This window comes from Nerophis ophidion, linkage group LG28, assembly GCF_033978795.1.
Source record: "Nerophis ophidion isolate RoL-2023_Sa linkage group LG28, RoL_Noph_v1.0, whole genome shotgun sequence".
In the NCBI taxonomy this organism is placed as follows: domain Eukaryota; kingdom Metazoa; phylum Chordata; class Actinopteri; order Syngnathiformes; family Syngnathidae; genus Nerophis; species Nerophis ophidion.
In genome coordinates this window covers 9,368,172-9,385,671 of record NC_084638.1, presented here as the reverse complement: position 1 = coordinate 9,385,671, position 17,500 = coordinate 9,368,172, and the positions used below count along the sequence as shown (strand labels likewise).

At 38.1% G+C, this 17,500-nt stretch overlaps 1 protein-coding gene across 1 annotated transcript in view; it reads right to left on the bottom strand.

Moving 5' to 3' along the window:
- Positions 1-352: 352 nt before the first annotated feature.
- slc6a9 (solute carrier family 6 member 9) overlaps positions 353-17,500 on the bottom strand; it is an 81,170-nt gene continuing 64,022 nt past the window's right edge. The window contains 6 exon segments of the mRNA XM_061891503.1: positions 353-6,418; positions 8,370-8,540; positions 9,026-9,126; positions 9,360-9,410; positions 9,413-9,458; positions 13,164-13,298. Coding sequence (XP_061747487.1) covers positions 6,179-6,418; positions 8,370-8,540; positions 9,026-9,126; positions 9,360-9,410; positions 9,413-9,458; positions 13,164-13,298 — 744 coding nt within the window. The 3' untranslated portion in view covers positions 353-6,178.

Genomic DNA, 17,500 nt, shown 5'->3' with positions numbered 1-17,500 from the left:
ACATACATACATATATATACATATATGAACAAACGGGTATAAATACATATATACATACACATATATGTATATATATATATATATATATATATATATATATATATATATATATATATATATATATATATATATACATCATAAGCAGAATAAGACTGAAGATTAGAGGTACATTGATATTAATACTACGTCCGCAGTACAGACTACTACACACAAGAGTACACGTGACATCTATGTTACATTAATAGAAATGACAAATTAAAAGCCAAAAAAACAAAACAAAAGCAACAACCTTGTAAAGTCAAAATAACCACAGTCAGTTGTATCATATTTTACATCATACTGTACACAGGTGGGATATACAGAGCTAGTTTATTACTCATGACGGCTGCAAAACACCTAAAAAGACTAAAAAAAAAAAAAAAAAAAAGACCTGGTTTGGCGACAGGAAGACCCACTAAAAGAAAAAGACTTGGCGAGGCGTAAGAAGGGTGTTATGACTGTTAGACAGTGTTGTGGTGCCGCTACTACCCTGAGTGTCCAATGGCTCCCTCTGGTGGCGCACAGGCGCAACTGCAGCTTAGATCCACACACTGGCTGCACACCTTATTGATTGACCGGGTGATGATTTCTTCTTCTTCTTCTTCTTTCAATCGTGCTGCTCTTCAAAAACCAGGGAAAAACTGTCACATGTTGACCAGGACTTGGCCGCCTTTGCATATTTGGAGGCTTTCAAGCAGAGCACCAGCGCCGATTTTAAACGAGAGACGTCATAAGTGCCGATTCCGGGTAAAAAACTGAGAGATCCTGAGGCGTTCCCAGGCCCCGCGTGTCCTGGGTCCCACCGCTCGGACGGTTCCTGAACGCCTCATCTGGCTCTTTGAGCTCCTCCCATTATGTTATTGGTTCTTAAAATAGCACTTAAGAGTGGTCCCAGCTGGGTTTTTTTTTAAATTTTTTTTAGATAAGGGCAGTCTCGCGCTTGGAGTTAGCGTAGCAAATGTCACAGTGAACCCTCGTAAGATTCCCCCCCCCCCCCAAAAAAACATCCGGTTTTCCCTGCTAGCATTAGCTTGTAGCTAAAATTGGAGAGGTTAAAAAAAAAATCACTTTTTTGAATGGTTACTTGTAAAGGTTCGTAATTGATAAAAAAAACACATTGATTAAAAAAAATATATAAATATATATATATTTATGATCCCGACAAGCCTGTTTCAAATCCCCTGCTCTTCACGGGATTTGATATTATTGTTATTGTTTGTAAAATCCCCACTAAGGGTAGCGAAACCTGCGAAACAGGTGTGCTTTTCAGGGAGGGAAAAACAAAGGCTATTTCATCCCGACAAGCCTGTTTTTTGGTGCCCCTGCTCTTCAGGGGATTTGATTTGATTATTTTTTTATAAAAAATCCACACGAAGAGCAGCGAAACCTGCGAAACAGGTGTGTTTTTCAGGGGGGGGAAACACAGAGGCTATTTCATCCCGACAAGCCTGTTTTTTAGGTGTTCTTGCTCTTCAGGGGATTTTGATTCTATTGTTATTATTTGTGAAATCCCCATGAAGAGCAGGGAAACCTGGGAAACAGGTGTGTTTTTCAGGAAAAAACACACAAAGGCTCTTTCATCCAGACAAGCCTGTTTTTTTAGTTGCCCCTGCTCTTTAGGGTATTTGATTTGATTATTTTTTATAAAAATCCCCACGAAGAGCAGGGAAACCTGCGAAACAGGTGTGTTTTTCAGGGGGTGAAAATACAAAGGCTATTTCATCCCAACAAGCCTTTTTAGTAGGTGTCCCTACTCTTCAGGGGATTTGATTTGATTGTTATTTTTTAGAAAATCCCCACGAAGAGCAGGGAAACCGTTGAAAAAGGTGTGTTTTTCAGGAGGAAAAAAAACACAGAGGCTATTTCATCCCGACAAGCCTGTTTCGTAGGTGTCCCTGCTCCTCTGGAGATTTGATTTTATTGTTATTATTTGTAAGTCCCCATGAAGAGCAGGGAAACCTGCAAAACAGGTGTATTTTTCAGGGGAAAATACACAGATAATCCTGATAAGCCTGTTTCAAATCCCCTGAAAAGCAGGGGATTTTATTTTATTTTTATCATTTGTAAAATCCTCATGAAGAGCAGGGAAAACTGCAAAACAGGTGTGTTTTTCAGGGTGAAAAAACAAACACAGAGGCTATTTGCTCCCGACAAGCCTGTTTTGCTGGTGTCCCTGCTCTTCAAGGGATTTGATTTTATTGTTATTATTTATATTTTAAAAAATCCTCATGAAGAGCAGGGAAACCTGCGAAACAGGTGTGTTTTTCAGGGGGAAAAACAAACACAGAGGTTATTTCCTTCCCGACAAGCCTGTTTCGCTGGTGTCACTGCTCTTCAGGGGTTTTGATTTTATTATTATTTATATAAAAAAATCCTCCTGAAGAGCAGGGAAACCTGCGAAACAGGGGTGTTTTTTTAGTTTTTAGGGGGAAAAAACAAACACAGCGGCTATTTCCTCCCGACAAGCCTGTTTCGCTGGTGTGCCTGCTCTTCAGGGGATTTGATTTTATTGTTATTTTTTATATTAAAAAAAATCTTCCTTATATAGCAGGGAAACCTGCGATCAGGGGTGTTTTTCAGTTTTCAGGAGAAAAAAATCAGAGGCTATTTCATCCCGACAAGCCTGTTTCGCTGGTGTCCCTGCTCTTCAGGGGATTTCGATTTTATTGTTATTATTTATAATGAAAAAAATGCCCCTGAAAAGCAGGGAAACCTGCGAGACAGGCTTGTCGGCATGAAATAGCCTCTGTGTTTTGTTTTTCCTGAAAATAAAATCCCCTGAAGAGCAGGGAAACCTGCCTAACAGGGTTGTAGGGATGAATTAGCCGCTGTGTTTTTTCCTGACCTGTATATATATGTATATATATTTATTTGTTTATGTATGTGTGTGTGTGTACAGAAGTGTGGGATACTTTTCCTGTGTCCTAATTTGTATTTTATGAAATAAAATAAAAAAATTTTAATAGTAAAATAAAAATGTATCAGCGCTGTTTAATTATTTTTTTGGGGAGGAATGTAATACCCGATGGAATTAAAAAAAAAAAAAAAAAAAGCATTGATTTTGAATTGAGAATCCATTCTTACCCCCAAGACTCGAATCATGTGGCGCCCAAAGACGTCGACCGAATTAAAGAAATAAATCGTCCAAAAAATTTCAGTGAAGCGACTTTACCGTATCGTCGTGTTACACCACTATGAATCAGAACGGGATGTTAAAACGATATCCAAACGGCCGACGTTTTTTTTCTTTTTCCCGTGAGAGCATGGGTCAAGCCGCTGATGGTGTGTTTGACGGAAGGTAACACCGTGACGGTGCACTCTCCGAGGTAAACACCGCACTTTATCATTACGTGGCTTTAATGCCCAAGACGGTCAAAACCTCGCTAAAACCGACGTATCTCGTTCCATCTGCGATAACGCCTTCAAAAATCGAGGTAAAACCGGAGGTTGCTAGCACAAAACCGCACAACGACGACATTTCACACTCACGATAGTATTTTTTTTTTTACTGTTTAACGGCAAAATCCTTGAACATTCGACCAAAGTGCACTCACAAGGAATGGAGAAACACTTTTTAATTCACATTTACATTAGGTATGGTATGGGTTTTTGCCTCATTCCAGGGAGAACCCTGGAAAGGGGGCGGTTCAGGACCAGAAGCGAGCGGATACCGTATTCTCCGGACTATAGAGCACACCCACAAAAAAAAAAAGTAAAATATTTTTTTTCCACCTATTAGCCGCATCGGACTATAAGTTATTTACGAAGAGAGATTATGTAAACGTTCACTTAATTGTTTCCAAACGGTGCCCGTGACAAGGCAGTAAAACGGCCGATCAAACAAAACAGAAGTCGTCAGCTAACACATGACGCTCGTAAACGTGTTGGCAAATTAGCTAACGAGGCTAGCTCCATTACATTACGATCAAATATTTTCATGAAAACACTCCCGACGGACGTTCACATTGTTTAAGTTGTATTGTAAAAAAAACGTAAAAACGTTACGGACGGCTGCCGGTTGACAATAACACACCGTTTAAGTGTTTTTGTTTTTTGGGGAAATTTTTTTTTTATGGACGTCAGCTAAGAAAAAAACACGAATTAGCGTAAAAAAAAAAAAGCTGCTTATAGTCTGGAATTTTTTCGGTAATACCTTATCTCTTTTCGGACTTATGAGGAACCTGAGAAATGGGCTATATTTTTTTTGTGTGTGTGGTGTTCTTTTGAAGAAGGAACGTAGGAAAAACTAACACTGTACTGTCAAATGTATACATGCTCTTTTTTTTTTTGTCCTCAAAATTCTACACACAATACCACCATATTGGCAGTGTGAAAAGATTTTTGTCATTTTTTGGAAAATGAATTAGAAATGTAAAAAAAAATACAATATTCAATACGTTGTTGACAAGTATTTTTTTCAAGGAGATTTCCGTTTGGATGAGACATGTTGTTTTTCATGCCGGATGTCTCTGCATTCATCTTTCCCTCGCTCCCGCTGAAAAACCATCCCCGCATCATGATACCGCCACCACCATGCGTCACTGGGCCGGTTTCCTCCAAATATTCGCACCCAATAACACCGGAGAATTTCGTTGGCTTTTTGCTTTTTTTTTCCGGTGCATTTTGGCCAACATTTTATTTTTTACGAAAACATTGCTGCTATTTACTCCGAGGAAAGGCTGTGATACTTAGTGTTTTTTAATTTTTATACATTTGCAAAAAAAAAAAACCCCAAAAAATAAATTTTCACGTCAGCGCCCGGTATTGTGTGAAGAATTTTGAGGGAAAAGAATAATTTATTCAATTTTTGAGCTGTAGAATTACGACTATTTTCACACTTAACGGGCCCAAAGGGTTTCAAGATGTCGGAAGAAATTTCCGTTTGAGTGAGACGTGTGTGTTTTTCATGCCGGATGTCTCTGGATTCATCTTTCCCTCTATCTTGCTGAAAACCATCTCCGCCACCACCATGCGTCACTGTAGGGTATGGCACCAGGCCAGTTTCCTTCAAACATTCGCACCCAATTAAACCGGAGAATTTTGTTTTCTCATGTTCTGAGAGTCTTTCCGGTGCATTTTGGCTAAAAAATTTAAATTTTTACGGAAAAATTGCTTCCCTTTACATTAAGCAAAGGCTGCGATACTAACACTCGGTATAAGGGATGTTTTAATTTTAATAAATTTGCAAAAAAACAAACAAAAATACATTTTCAAATCGACGCGGGGTATTGTGTGTAGAATTTTGAGGGGAAAAAATGAATTTATTTTCTATTTTTGCACTAAACGGGCCCGAAGGGTTTCAAGATGTCGGGAGAGACGGACATAAAGATGAGAAATTTCCGTTTGGATGAGACGTGCTGTTTTTTACGCCGGATGTCTCTGCATTCATCTTTCCCTCGATCCTGCTGAAAATCATCCCCCGCATCATGATGCCGCCACCACCATGTGTCAATGTAGGGGATGGCATTTGGCCGGTGTCCTCCAAACATTCGCACCCAATCAGACCGGAGAATTTAGTTTTCTCATGTTCTGAGAGTCTTTCCGGTGCATTTTGGCAAAAAAAAAAAAAAAATTTTTTACGGAAAAATTGTTTCCCTTTACATTAAGCAAAGGCTGCGACTACTTAAAGGATGTTTTAATTTTAATAAATTTGCAAAAAAACAAACAAAAAATACATTTTCAAATCGACGCGGGGTATTGTGTAGAATTTTGAGGGGAAAAAAAGAATGTATTCCATTTTTGGCTGTGGAATTACGACAATTTTCGCAGCAAAATGTCGGGAGAGACGGCGTGACGATGAGACAGGAAGAACATTATTACATGACGTGCGACAAATTAAAAAGTCCCCACTCACACACGCAAACAAATCATTTGGACCATGACCCAATCGTTTTGTTTTTTGTTTTTTGTTTATGTGCCCTGTTTTGTTGTTGTTGTTGTTGTTGTTGTTGTTGTGCCTATAGATATGACAGCTAGACAGCAGAGGTTAGGATGGATATAATAAGCCCTTACAATATGTAAAGGTCTCCAGCAAAAAAAAGGGATCTCCCCCACAGAAGACCGTGGGAAAGCGGGGCGAGGAGCGAAGGCGGGGGAGGTGGAGGGGGCGTGGGCGGAACGGGGCTTGGGGGGCGGCCGTCTACGCGCTGGGGTTGGGGTTGTTGTGCGTGTTGGTGGAGCCGTTGCTTCCCTGGATGGTGAGGCTGATGTCGTCCTTCCTCTCCGTCTCCGCCGCCTCCTCCTCTTTCAGCTCCTCCTTCTCCTTGAGGGGCCGAGCCTCCGCGGTGTCTCCGGGGGCCGGCGGGGCGTAGCGGCCGGTGCGGTGCTCCCGCAGGGCCGGCCCCCACTTCGGGTGTGGCTGGCACGCGTGCTTCAACCGCTGGGACACAAAAAATTGGGGAAAAATATTGGCAGAGTTTCTTAAACCAGAAAGATCTGTTTCTTAAGCGCAAAAATTACGACTCGGCGCGTCGTTCCGGAGGTGGGTGGCATCCTGACCAGATCCCCGAACCACCTCATCTGGCTCCTCTCCATTTGGGGGAGCATCGGCTATACTTTGAGCTCCTCCCGGATGACAGAGCTTCCTTCTCACCCTATCTCTAATGGAGAGACCCACCACCCGGCGGCAGAAACTCATTTGGGCCACTTGTACCCATGATCTTGTCCTTTCGGTCATAACCCAAAGTTCGTGACCATAGGTGAGGGTGGGAACGTAGATCGACCGGTAAATTGAAAGCTTTGCCTTCCGGCTCAGCTCCTTCTTCACCACTACGAATCGATACAGCGTCCGCATTACTGAAGACGCCGCACCGACCCCACCCTCCACTCTTCCCCCACTCCTGAGCAAGACTCCGAGGTACTTGAACTCCCCAACTTGGAGATGGCACTCCACCCTTTTCCAGGCGAGAACCATGGACTCGGACTTGGAGGTCCTGATCCCGCTCCAGTAAGAGCTGTAAACCCTGGCCAGATAATAAAAATAATAATAAAAATAATGGATTAGATTTATATCGCGCTTTTCTATTGTTAGATACTCAAAGTGGGAACCCATCATTCATTCACACCTGGTGGTGGTAAGCTACATCTGTAGCCACAGCTGCCCTGGGGTGGACTGACGGAAGCGTGGCTGCCAGTTTGCGCCTAAGGCCCCTCCGACCACCACCATCTTTCATTCACCAGTGTGAGCGGCACCGGGGGCAAAGGGTGAAGTGTCCTGCCCAAGGACACAACGGCAGCGAATTGGATGTCCATAGGTGGGAAGCGAACCTGCAACCCTCAGGTTTCTGGCACGGCCGCTCTACCCACTACGCCATGCCGCCCCCTAATGATGAAGCCATCAGGACCACATCATCTGCAAAAAGCAGAGACCCAATCCTGCAGTCACCAAACCGGACCCCCCCCCCCCCAAGGCCCTGACTGCGCCTAGAAATTCTATCCCATAAAAGTTACCAACAGAATCGGTGACTATGGGCAGCCTTGGCGGAGTCCAACCCTCACTGGAACGGCTCCGACTTACTGCCGGCGATGCGGACCAAGCTCTGACACTGATCGCCACAATCAGACAGTCCGATACCCCATACTCTCTGAGCACTCCCCGCAGGACCAAGTCCTCAAAGTTGGGCAAACTCCCATGCACCCTCAAGGACCCCTGCCGAGAGTATGGAGCTGGTCTACCGTTCCACGACCACACTGTTCCTCCTGAATCCGAGGTTCGACTACCCGGCTTAGCCTCCTCTCCAGTACACCCGAATAGACCTCAACGGGAAGGCTAACAACGGGACCAATTCCAACAATTACTTCCTCTGTGCTTCACGTCTCGACACATACCACTTGTTAAATGTTCACACGGTGTGTTCACAGACCATGGGAGAAATGACCACCATAACCCACAGTATGAATTTACTATACATAATTTATTGACTAAAGATGTCTCCAATAACACCATAAAATATTTTTCTCTGATATTTAGGTATTCAGGTACAAATATCACAGATTACAGAACTAGATCCCAACACTCCAAAAGGGACGGAATTCGTACTTTGGCGCAATGTTCACGGACTCTAGTATTTGGCTTGTCAGCCTCCCGAGCTATGATGGTCGAGGTTTTCGATGTTGGATGCTAGAATCGGTCCGATTGGTTGCGTCTGAGACGAGCGGGATAAGTGTTCCGCCGCGCTCGAGGAGGGTGTGGCCGGGGTGTCGAGTGGGGTGAGGCTGTCACATACTGACGTCACATTATTACGATTTTTTTCTAACATTATAAAGACGGGTCGATTGGAATCGGAGGGTCTGCGACCACTGCTGTGAAGGGTAGAGACCGGAGGACTCACCTCTCTGAACGTGGCTCCCGGGGACCTGGAGATCTTGTAGAGGGCGTAGATGGGTATGCAGATCACTGAGGACAGAGCCATGGAGAAGCCGATGGCCAGGGACCAGCCGGGGAACACGTAGTCGTTGTAAGTGATGGGCTTGTACTGGATGACGGTGAAGATCAGGATGAACTGCGGGGGGGGGGGGGGGGGCGAGGTAGAAGGAGCGCGTTAGCGGGTCCTCCGAAAATGCAACAATGAGGTAGCTATTTGGGGTGGTGAGTAAACAGATTAAAACATTGAAAAATTCTCCGAGCTTTGATGATATAGCCTCTGCTGCCAGCCAGAAAAGGAGCAGTTGTTTGCTTGCACCTGCGCCGATTGGAGTGGGGACACTTTCTAAAGGAACTTCCAGACTTAGATGTCAGGCTCCTGAGACCTTGGGCTCTGGAAACTGGGACTGTCTTCATTATGTCCTTGAATAGCCCCTGGCCTCGGAGCTTAGCCGACTGATAATACTTGGTCGGGAAACGTCTACAGATGCCGACGTTGGAAAGATCCGCACTCGGAGGTCGGAATCGGGAAACAAACCCCCGACAGATTAGCCCTCGGAATGTAGGTCATATTCCGAGAATGCGTTATTGAAATGTTGGTTTGTTGTGAGTGTTTGTGCTTACGGAGATAATGACGGGGGAGATGAACCTCCAGCAGACTTTGAAGAAGAGCGGGGGAGGAAAGCCCAGCATCATCTCCACATCTTTGAAATAGTTTCGGTGACCTGAATGGGGAAAAAAAGGTTCATATCAATAAAAACTGTTCGAGAGACCATGGACTGCACATCCCAGCTTCACTATCAAAGTACTGCTAATAAGCAGTCCCTAGAAAATGGCCAGCCATTGGCGGAGATAAGAAAACTAGGCCAACCGACCCAAAATAAACCCCCAAAAATTGGAAAGGCGGTCTTTGGGAGAGAGACGGGAATAGTTGGGGGAAGACTAGTGGGGTCCTTACCGTAAACGTACATGACGCACACGCACATGATGCAGGAGATGATGACCAGGAGAAGCTGGCGGCGTAGTTGTCCATCAGCAGGAGCCAGTAGATTCCCGCCTAAGGGGCCAAAAAAACAACCCGACGTTGGGTCGAAATGAAGACGGGTTCGGACAAGACCAGGGATCCTTGAATCGTTGACGTGGTATAAAATCGACACTTGGGGGTTCTTTACCATTTTTGACCTCGGGGGGCCCCATTTGGTCTGGGCTGACTTAACCCTGAATTAGTAATCCCACTCTTGGTTTTGATAATGCCGTCGATTTGTAAATGCTACCGTCGAGTACCGGTATCGATTCCCAGGTACCGGGAAACTGCCCCTAAGATGGATGTTACAATCAAACAACAGGTGTGTAATAAGGACAATACTTACAGTATCAACACTTCTTAGGGCGCAACAACAACAAAAATCGTAAATGACTGGCATCTAACGTGTTAACAGACACAAAAGTACTAATAATTTGTACCGTCAAGTACTGGTATCGATTCCCAGGTACCGGGAGCTTGGCGAAAACTACACCTAAGATGCATGTTACAATCAGACAACAGGTGTGTAATACGTACAATACTTACAGTATCAACACTTCTTAGGGCGCAACAACAACACAAATCGTAAATTACTGGCATCTAACGTGTTAACAGACACAAAAGTACCAATAATTTGTACCGTCGAGTACTGGTATCGATTCCCAGGTACTGGGAAACTGCCCCTAAGATGCATGTTACAATCAAACAACAGGTGTGTAATAAGTACAATACTTACAGTATCAACACTTTTTAGGGCGCAACAACAACAACAACAACAAAAAAACGAAAATTACTGGCATCTAACGTGTTAACAGACACAAAAGTACCGATAATTTGTACCGTCTAGTACTGGTATCGATTCCCAGGTACCGGGAAACTGCCGCTAAGATGCATGTTACAATCAAACAACAGGTGTGTAATAAGTATAATACTTACAGTACCAACACTTTTTAGGGCGCAACAACAACAACAACAAAAAAACGTAAATTACTGGCATTAAACGTGTTAACAGACACAAAAGTACCAATAATTTGTACCGTCTAGTACTGTTATCGATTCCCAGATACCAGGAAACTGCCCCCAAGATGCATGTTACAATAAAACAACAGGCGTTTAATACGTACAATACTTACAGTATCAACACTTTTAGGGAGCAACAACAACAAAAATCGTAAATTACTGGCATCTAACGTGTTAACAGACACAAAACTACCAATAATTCGTAACGTCTAGTACTGGTATCGATTCCCAGGTACCGGGAAACTGCCGCTAAGATGCATGTTACAATAAAACAACAGGTGTTTAATACGTACAATACTTACAGTATCAACACTTTTAGGGAGCAACAACAACAAAAATCGTAAATTACTGGCATCTAACGTGTTAACAGACACAGAAAGTACCAATAATTCGTACCGGCTAGTACTGGTATCGATTCCCAGGTACCGGGAAACTGCCCATAAGATGCATGTTACAATCAAACAACAGGTGTGTAATAAGTATAATATTTACAGTATTAATAATTCTTAGAGCGCAACAACAACAAAAAATCGTAAATTACTGGCATCTAACGTGTTAACAGACACGAAAGTAACAATAATTTGTACCGTCGAGTACTGGTATCGATTCCCAGGTAGCGGGAAACTGCCCCTAAGATGCATGTTACAATCAAACAACAGGTGTGTAATAGGTACAGTACTTACAGTATCAACACTTTTAGGGCGCAACAACAATAACAACAAAACGTAAATTACTGGCATCTAATGTGTTAACAGACATAAAAGTACCAATAATTCGTACCGTCGAGTACTGGTATCGATTTCTAGGTACTGGGAAACTGCCCCTAAGATGCAGGTTACAATCAAACAACAGGTGTGTAATAAGTATAATACTTACAGTACCAACACTTTTTAGGGCGCAACAACAACAAAAAAAACGTAAATTACTGGCATCTAACGTGTTAACAGACACAAAAGTACCGATAATTTGTACCGTCTAGTACTGGTATCGATTTCTAGGTACCGGGAAACTGCCCCTAAGATGCATGTTACAATCAAACAACAGGTGTGTAATAAGTATAATACTTACAGTATCAACACATTTTAGAGCGCAACAACAACAAAAAATCGTAAATTACTGGCATCTAACGTGTTAACAGACACAAAAGTACCAATAATTCGTACTGTCGAGTACTGGTATCGATTCCCAGGTACCGGGAAACTGCCCCTAAGATGCATGTTACAATCAAACAACAGGTGTGTAATAAGTATAATACTTACAGTATCAACACATTTTAGAGCGCAACAACAACAAAAAATCGTAAATTACTGGCATCTAACGTGTTAACAGACACAAAAGTACCAATAATTCGTACTGTCGAGTACTGGTATCGATTCCCAGGTACCGGGAAACTGCCCCTAAGATGCATGTTACAATCAAACAACAGGTGTGTAATAAGTATAATACTTACAGTATCAACACATTTTAGAGCGCAACAACAACAAAAAATCGTAAATTACTGGCATCTAACGTGTTAACAGACACAAAAGTACCAATAATTCGTACTGTCGAGTACTGGTATCGATTCCCAGGTACCGGGAAACTGTCCCTAAGATGGATGTTACAATCAAACAACAGGTGTGTAATACGTACAATACTTACAGTATCAACACTTTTAGGGTGCAACAAAAAAAAACGTAAATTACTGGCATCTAACGTGTTAACAGACACAAAAGTACCAATAATTCGTACCGTCTAGTACTGGTATCGATTCCCAGGTACCGGGAAACTGCCCATAAGATGCATGTTACAATCAAACAACAGGTGTGTAATAAGTATAATACTTACAGTATCAATACATTTTAGGGCGCAACAACAATAACAAAAAAACAGGTGTGTAATAAGTATAATACTTACAGTATCAACACTTTTTAGGGAGCAACAATAATAACAAAAAAACAGGTGTGTAATAAGTATAATACTTACAGTATCAACACTTTTAGGGAGCAACAACAACAAAAATCGTAAATTACTGGCATCTAACGTGTTAATAGACACAAAAGTACCAATAATTCGTACCGTCTAGTACTGGTATCGATTTCCAGGTACCGGGAAACTGACCCTAAGATGCATGTTGCAAACAAACAACAGGTGTGTAATAAGTACAATACTTACAGTATCAATACTTCTTAGAGCGCAACAACAACAAAAAATCGTAAATTACTGGCATCTAACGTATTAACAGACACAAAAGTACCGATAATTGGTACCGTCGAGTACCGATATCGATTCCCAGGTACCGGGAAATTGGAAGCGTATCGGTTCAAGTTTGATTCCAAACATGACTCAATTCAATTATTTTCCAAAAATGCGCTAGCATGATGCTAATACACGTTGCAACGTGGTACGGATTAGCAATTTATTTCCCCCACAAAACGGATAACGGCTCCGATAAATTTCGATATTACTTAAAAGAAAACTGGTTTTGTTGAATAAAACTCGACCCAAACTCTTAATAAAGTCAAAGTAGTTTTCTAAAGTAAATAAATATTTTTCTGTTTATTATCAGAGCTTTGATGAGCGTAAAATAGTTAAACTGCCTTTAAAATTGCTGAAATTCAACTTCAAAAAGGTTACGTACAGTATAATTTTTTTTTAAAGTAAATTTTACTTTTTTTTTAATCGATTAAGAATCTTTACAAGTAAGAATCGCGTTTTTGGACCCGCCAGATGTCTTACCTGCGTTGTTAGCGGCACTCCCAGGAGGAAGCCGACGACAGCCACACCCAGCGTGACCACGGTCTTATTCCGCATGATCCAGTCGGTGCCGATCTCATCCACGATGGCCGTCACCAACGTCTCCAGTAAACAGAACTGAAGGGAGACCATAGGGCGGGGTCATTCTCTGGAGAAACCTGCCTCCTTTCACACAAAACATGATGGAGCAACCTTCTCCTTTCAAACAGAGACATCATCATCTAAAAAAAATTATAATAAATTGAAAAAATAAAATAATTAAAAAAAAGGAACAATTTTCCCTGTGGATCATTAAAGTTTGTATAAGTCTAAGTCTGAAAATAGATTTAACAAAAGCATTAAAAAATAAATAAAAATCTATTAAAAAAAATGAAATAAACGTTTTTAGGCCATCATCCACTAAACGTCCTACATCATCATCATCTAAAAAATAAAATGATAACAAATAAAAAAAAATACCTTGAATAATTTCCCCTGCGGATCATTAAAGTTTGTCTAAGTCTAAGTCTAAAAATAGATTTTTTTACCAAAAAGCAGCTTTTCAAAAACATAAAAAATTAAATAAAAATAAAAATTAATTTAAACAAAATAAAATAAACGTTTTTAGGCCATCATCTCATAAACATCATACATCATCATCCAATTTTTTTTTATAACAAATTAAAACAAAATTAAAAAAAGAAGAATTTCCCCTGTGGATCATTAAAGTTTGTCTAAGTGTAAGTTTAAAAATAGATTTTCTAACAGAAACGCAACTTTTCAAAAACGTTAAAAAATTTTTTTTAATAGAAATTACTTAAAAAAAAAAACACAAAACGTTTTTAGGCCGTCATCATCCCCCCCCAAAAAAACTAATTAAAACAAAATTAAAAAAAAAAAAGAAGAATTTCCCTTGTGGATCATTAAAGTTTGTCTAAGTCGAAGTCTAAAAATAGATTTTCTAACAAAAACGCAACTTTTCCAAAACGTAAACATTTTTTTAAAATAAAAATTAAGTTAAAAAAAACACAAAAAAATACAAAACGTTTTTATGCCATCACCCCCACCCCCCCCCCCCCCCCCCAAAAAAAACAACAACAAAAAAAACAAATTAAAACAAAATTAAAAATTACAAAAAGAAGAATTTCCCCTGTGGATCATTAAAGTTTTTCTAAGTCTAAAAATAGATTTTATAACAAAAATGCAACGTTTCAAAAACATAAAAAATAAAATAAAATAAAAAATTGATTTAAACAAAATAAACGTTTTTAGGCCATCATCTCATAAACGTCATACATCATCATCCCAAAATTTTTTGTAACAAATTAAAACAAAATAAAAAATAAAAAAAAGAAGAATTTTCCCTGTGGATCATTAAAGTTTGTCTCAGTGTAAGTTTAAAAATAGATTTTCTAACAAAAACGCAACTTTTCAAAAATGTAATTTTTTTTTTTTAAATAAAAATTAAGTTAAAAAACACACAAAAAACCCAAAACGTTTTTAGGCCATCATCCCCAAAACAAATTAAAACAAAATAAAAAATTACAAAAAGAAGAATTTCCCCTGTGGATCATTAAAGTTTTTCTAAGTCTAAAAATAGATTTTCTAACAAAAACGCAACTTTTCGAAAACATAAAAAATAAAAAATAAAATAAAAAAATGTATTAAAAAAATAAAATAAACGTTTTTAGGCCATCATCCACTAAACGTCATACATCATCATCATCTAACAAATAAAATTATGACAAACAACAAAAAAAATTTAAAATTAAAACATTGAATAATTTCCCCTGTGTAACATTAAAGTTTGTCTAAGTCCAAGTCTAGAAATTGATTTTTTAACAAAAATGCAACTTTTCAAAAACATAACAAATATTTTGGCTCAAAATAAACCATTCATTCATTCAAAAATAAAATAAAAAATTAATTTAAACAAAATAAAATAAACGATTTTAGGCCATCATCTCATAAACGTCATACATCATCATCCAAATTTTTTTTTATGACAAATTAAAACAAAATTAAAAATAAAAAAAGAAGAATTTCCCCTGTGGATCATTAAAGTTTGTCTAAGTGTAAGTTTAAAAATTGATTTTCTAACAAAAACGCAACTTTTCAAAAACGTAAAAAAAATTTTTTTAACAAAAATTAAGTTAAAAAAAACACAAAACGTTTTTAGGCCATCATCAGGCCCCCCCCCCCCCCCCAAAAAACAAATGAAAACAAAATTAAAAATTAAAAAAAGAAGAATTTCCCCTGTGGATCATTAAAGTTTGTCTAAGTCTAAAAATGGATTTTCTAACAAAAACGCAACTTTTCAAAAACATAAAAAAAATAAAAACATCTATTAAAAAAATTAAAATAAAAAAAAATTATCGTTTTTAGGCCATCATCCCCTAAACGTCAAACATCCTGATCTAAAAAATTATATTATAAATACAACAAATTAAAACAAAATTAAAAATTAAAAAAATAATTTTTCTTTTTTTAATTTTAAATAAATTAAAAAATGAAATATTACAAAAAGAAGAATGTCCCCTGTGGATCATTAAAGTTTTTCTAAGTCTAAAAATAGATTTTCTAACAAAAACGCAACTTTTCAAAAACATAAAAAAAAAAATCTATTAAAAAAATAAATAAAAAAATAAAATCGTTTTTAGGCCATCAAAAACGTAAACAATTTTAAAAAAAATAAAAATTAAGTAAAAAAACACACAAAAAAACTAAAAAGTTTTTAGGCCATCATCACCCCCCCCCCCCCCCCCCCCCAAAAAAACCCAAATTAAAACAAAATTAAAAATTACAAAAAGAAGAATGTCCCCTGTGGATCATTAAAGTCTTTCTAAGTCTAAAAATAGATTTTCTAACAAAAACGCAACTTTTCAAAAACATTAAAAGAAAAAAAATCTATTGAAAAAAATGAAATAAAAATAAAAATAGTTTTTAGGCCATCATCCCCTTAACGTCATACATCCTCATCCAAAAAATTATATTATAAAATTATAACAAATACAACAAATTAAAACAAAATTAAAAATTTAAAAAATAAATTATTTTTTTAAATTTTTAAATAAAAAAAAAAAAGTTAAAAATTACAAAAAGAAGAATTTCCCCTGTGGATCATTAAAGTTTTTCTCAGTCTAAAAATAGATTTTCTAACAAAAACGCAACTTTTCAAAAACATTTTAAAAAAAATCTATAAATAAAATAATCGTTTTTAGGCCATCATCCCCTAAACGTCAGACATCCTCATCTAAAAAATTATATTATAAAATTATAACAAATATAACAAATTAAAACAAAATTAAAAATTTAAAAAAGAAGAATTCCCCTGTGGATCATTAAAGTTTGTCTAAGTGTAAGTTTAAAAATTGATTTTTTTAACAAAAACGCAACTTTTCAAAAATGTAAAAAAATGCTTTTTTAATAAAAATTAAGTAAAAAAACACAAAACGTTTTTAAGCCATCATCATACCCCCCACCACTCCCCAAAAAAATATTAAAACAAAATAAAAAATTACAAAATGAAGAATTTCCCCTGTGGATCATTAAAGTTTTTCTAAGTCTAAGTCTAAAAATAGATTTTCTAACAAAAACGCAACTTTTCAAAAACATAAAAAAAAAAAAAATCTATTAAAAAAATAAATAAATAAAATAATCATTTTAGGCCATCAAAAACGTAAACAATTTAAAAAAAAATAAATATTAAGTAAAAAAACACACAAAAACCCCAAAAATGTTTTTAAGCCATCATCATCATCCCCCCCCCTCACCCCCCCCGGAAAAATAAAATAAAAATCTATTAAAAAACAAAACAAAAAAAAAGCGTTTTTAGGCCATCATCCCCTAAACGTCATACATCATCATCTAAAAAACTATATTATAAAATTATAACAAAGTAAAACAAAATAAAAAATAAAAAAAAGGAACAAATTCCCTTGTGGATCATTAAAGTTTGTCTAAGTCTAAAAATAGATTTTCTAACTTTCTTTGAAAAAAAAAACGTTTTAATTCTACATTTTATACCAAATAACACATTTGAATCAAGAATCGATTCTGAATCGTGGTTTACATACACTTGTAAATAACATAAAGTCACGGCTGTCTAGAGTCTCCGATAAGTTATAAAACTCTGTTGTTTTTTTTTTGTCATAAAGTGATTGGAGCACAAACCATTTTTCTTTCATCTGACATCCCACGGACAAAGATAAGACCTTCCGGAAGGAAAGTTTTGTGGTCAGATGTGGCCACAATACCCAGCAATATGTTTGGAGGCGAAAAGGCCTTGGAACACTATGCCTACTGTAAAGCATGGTGGTGGTAGTATTTTGCTTTGGTCC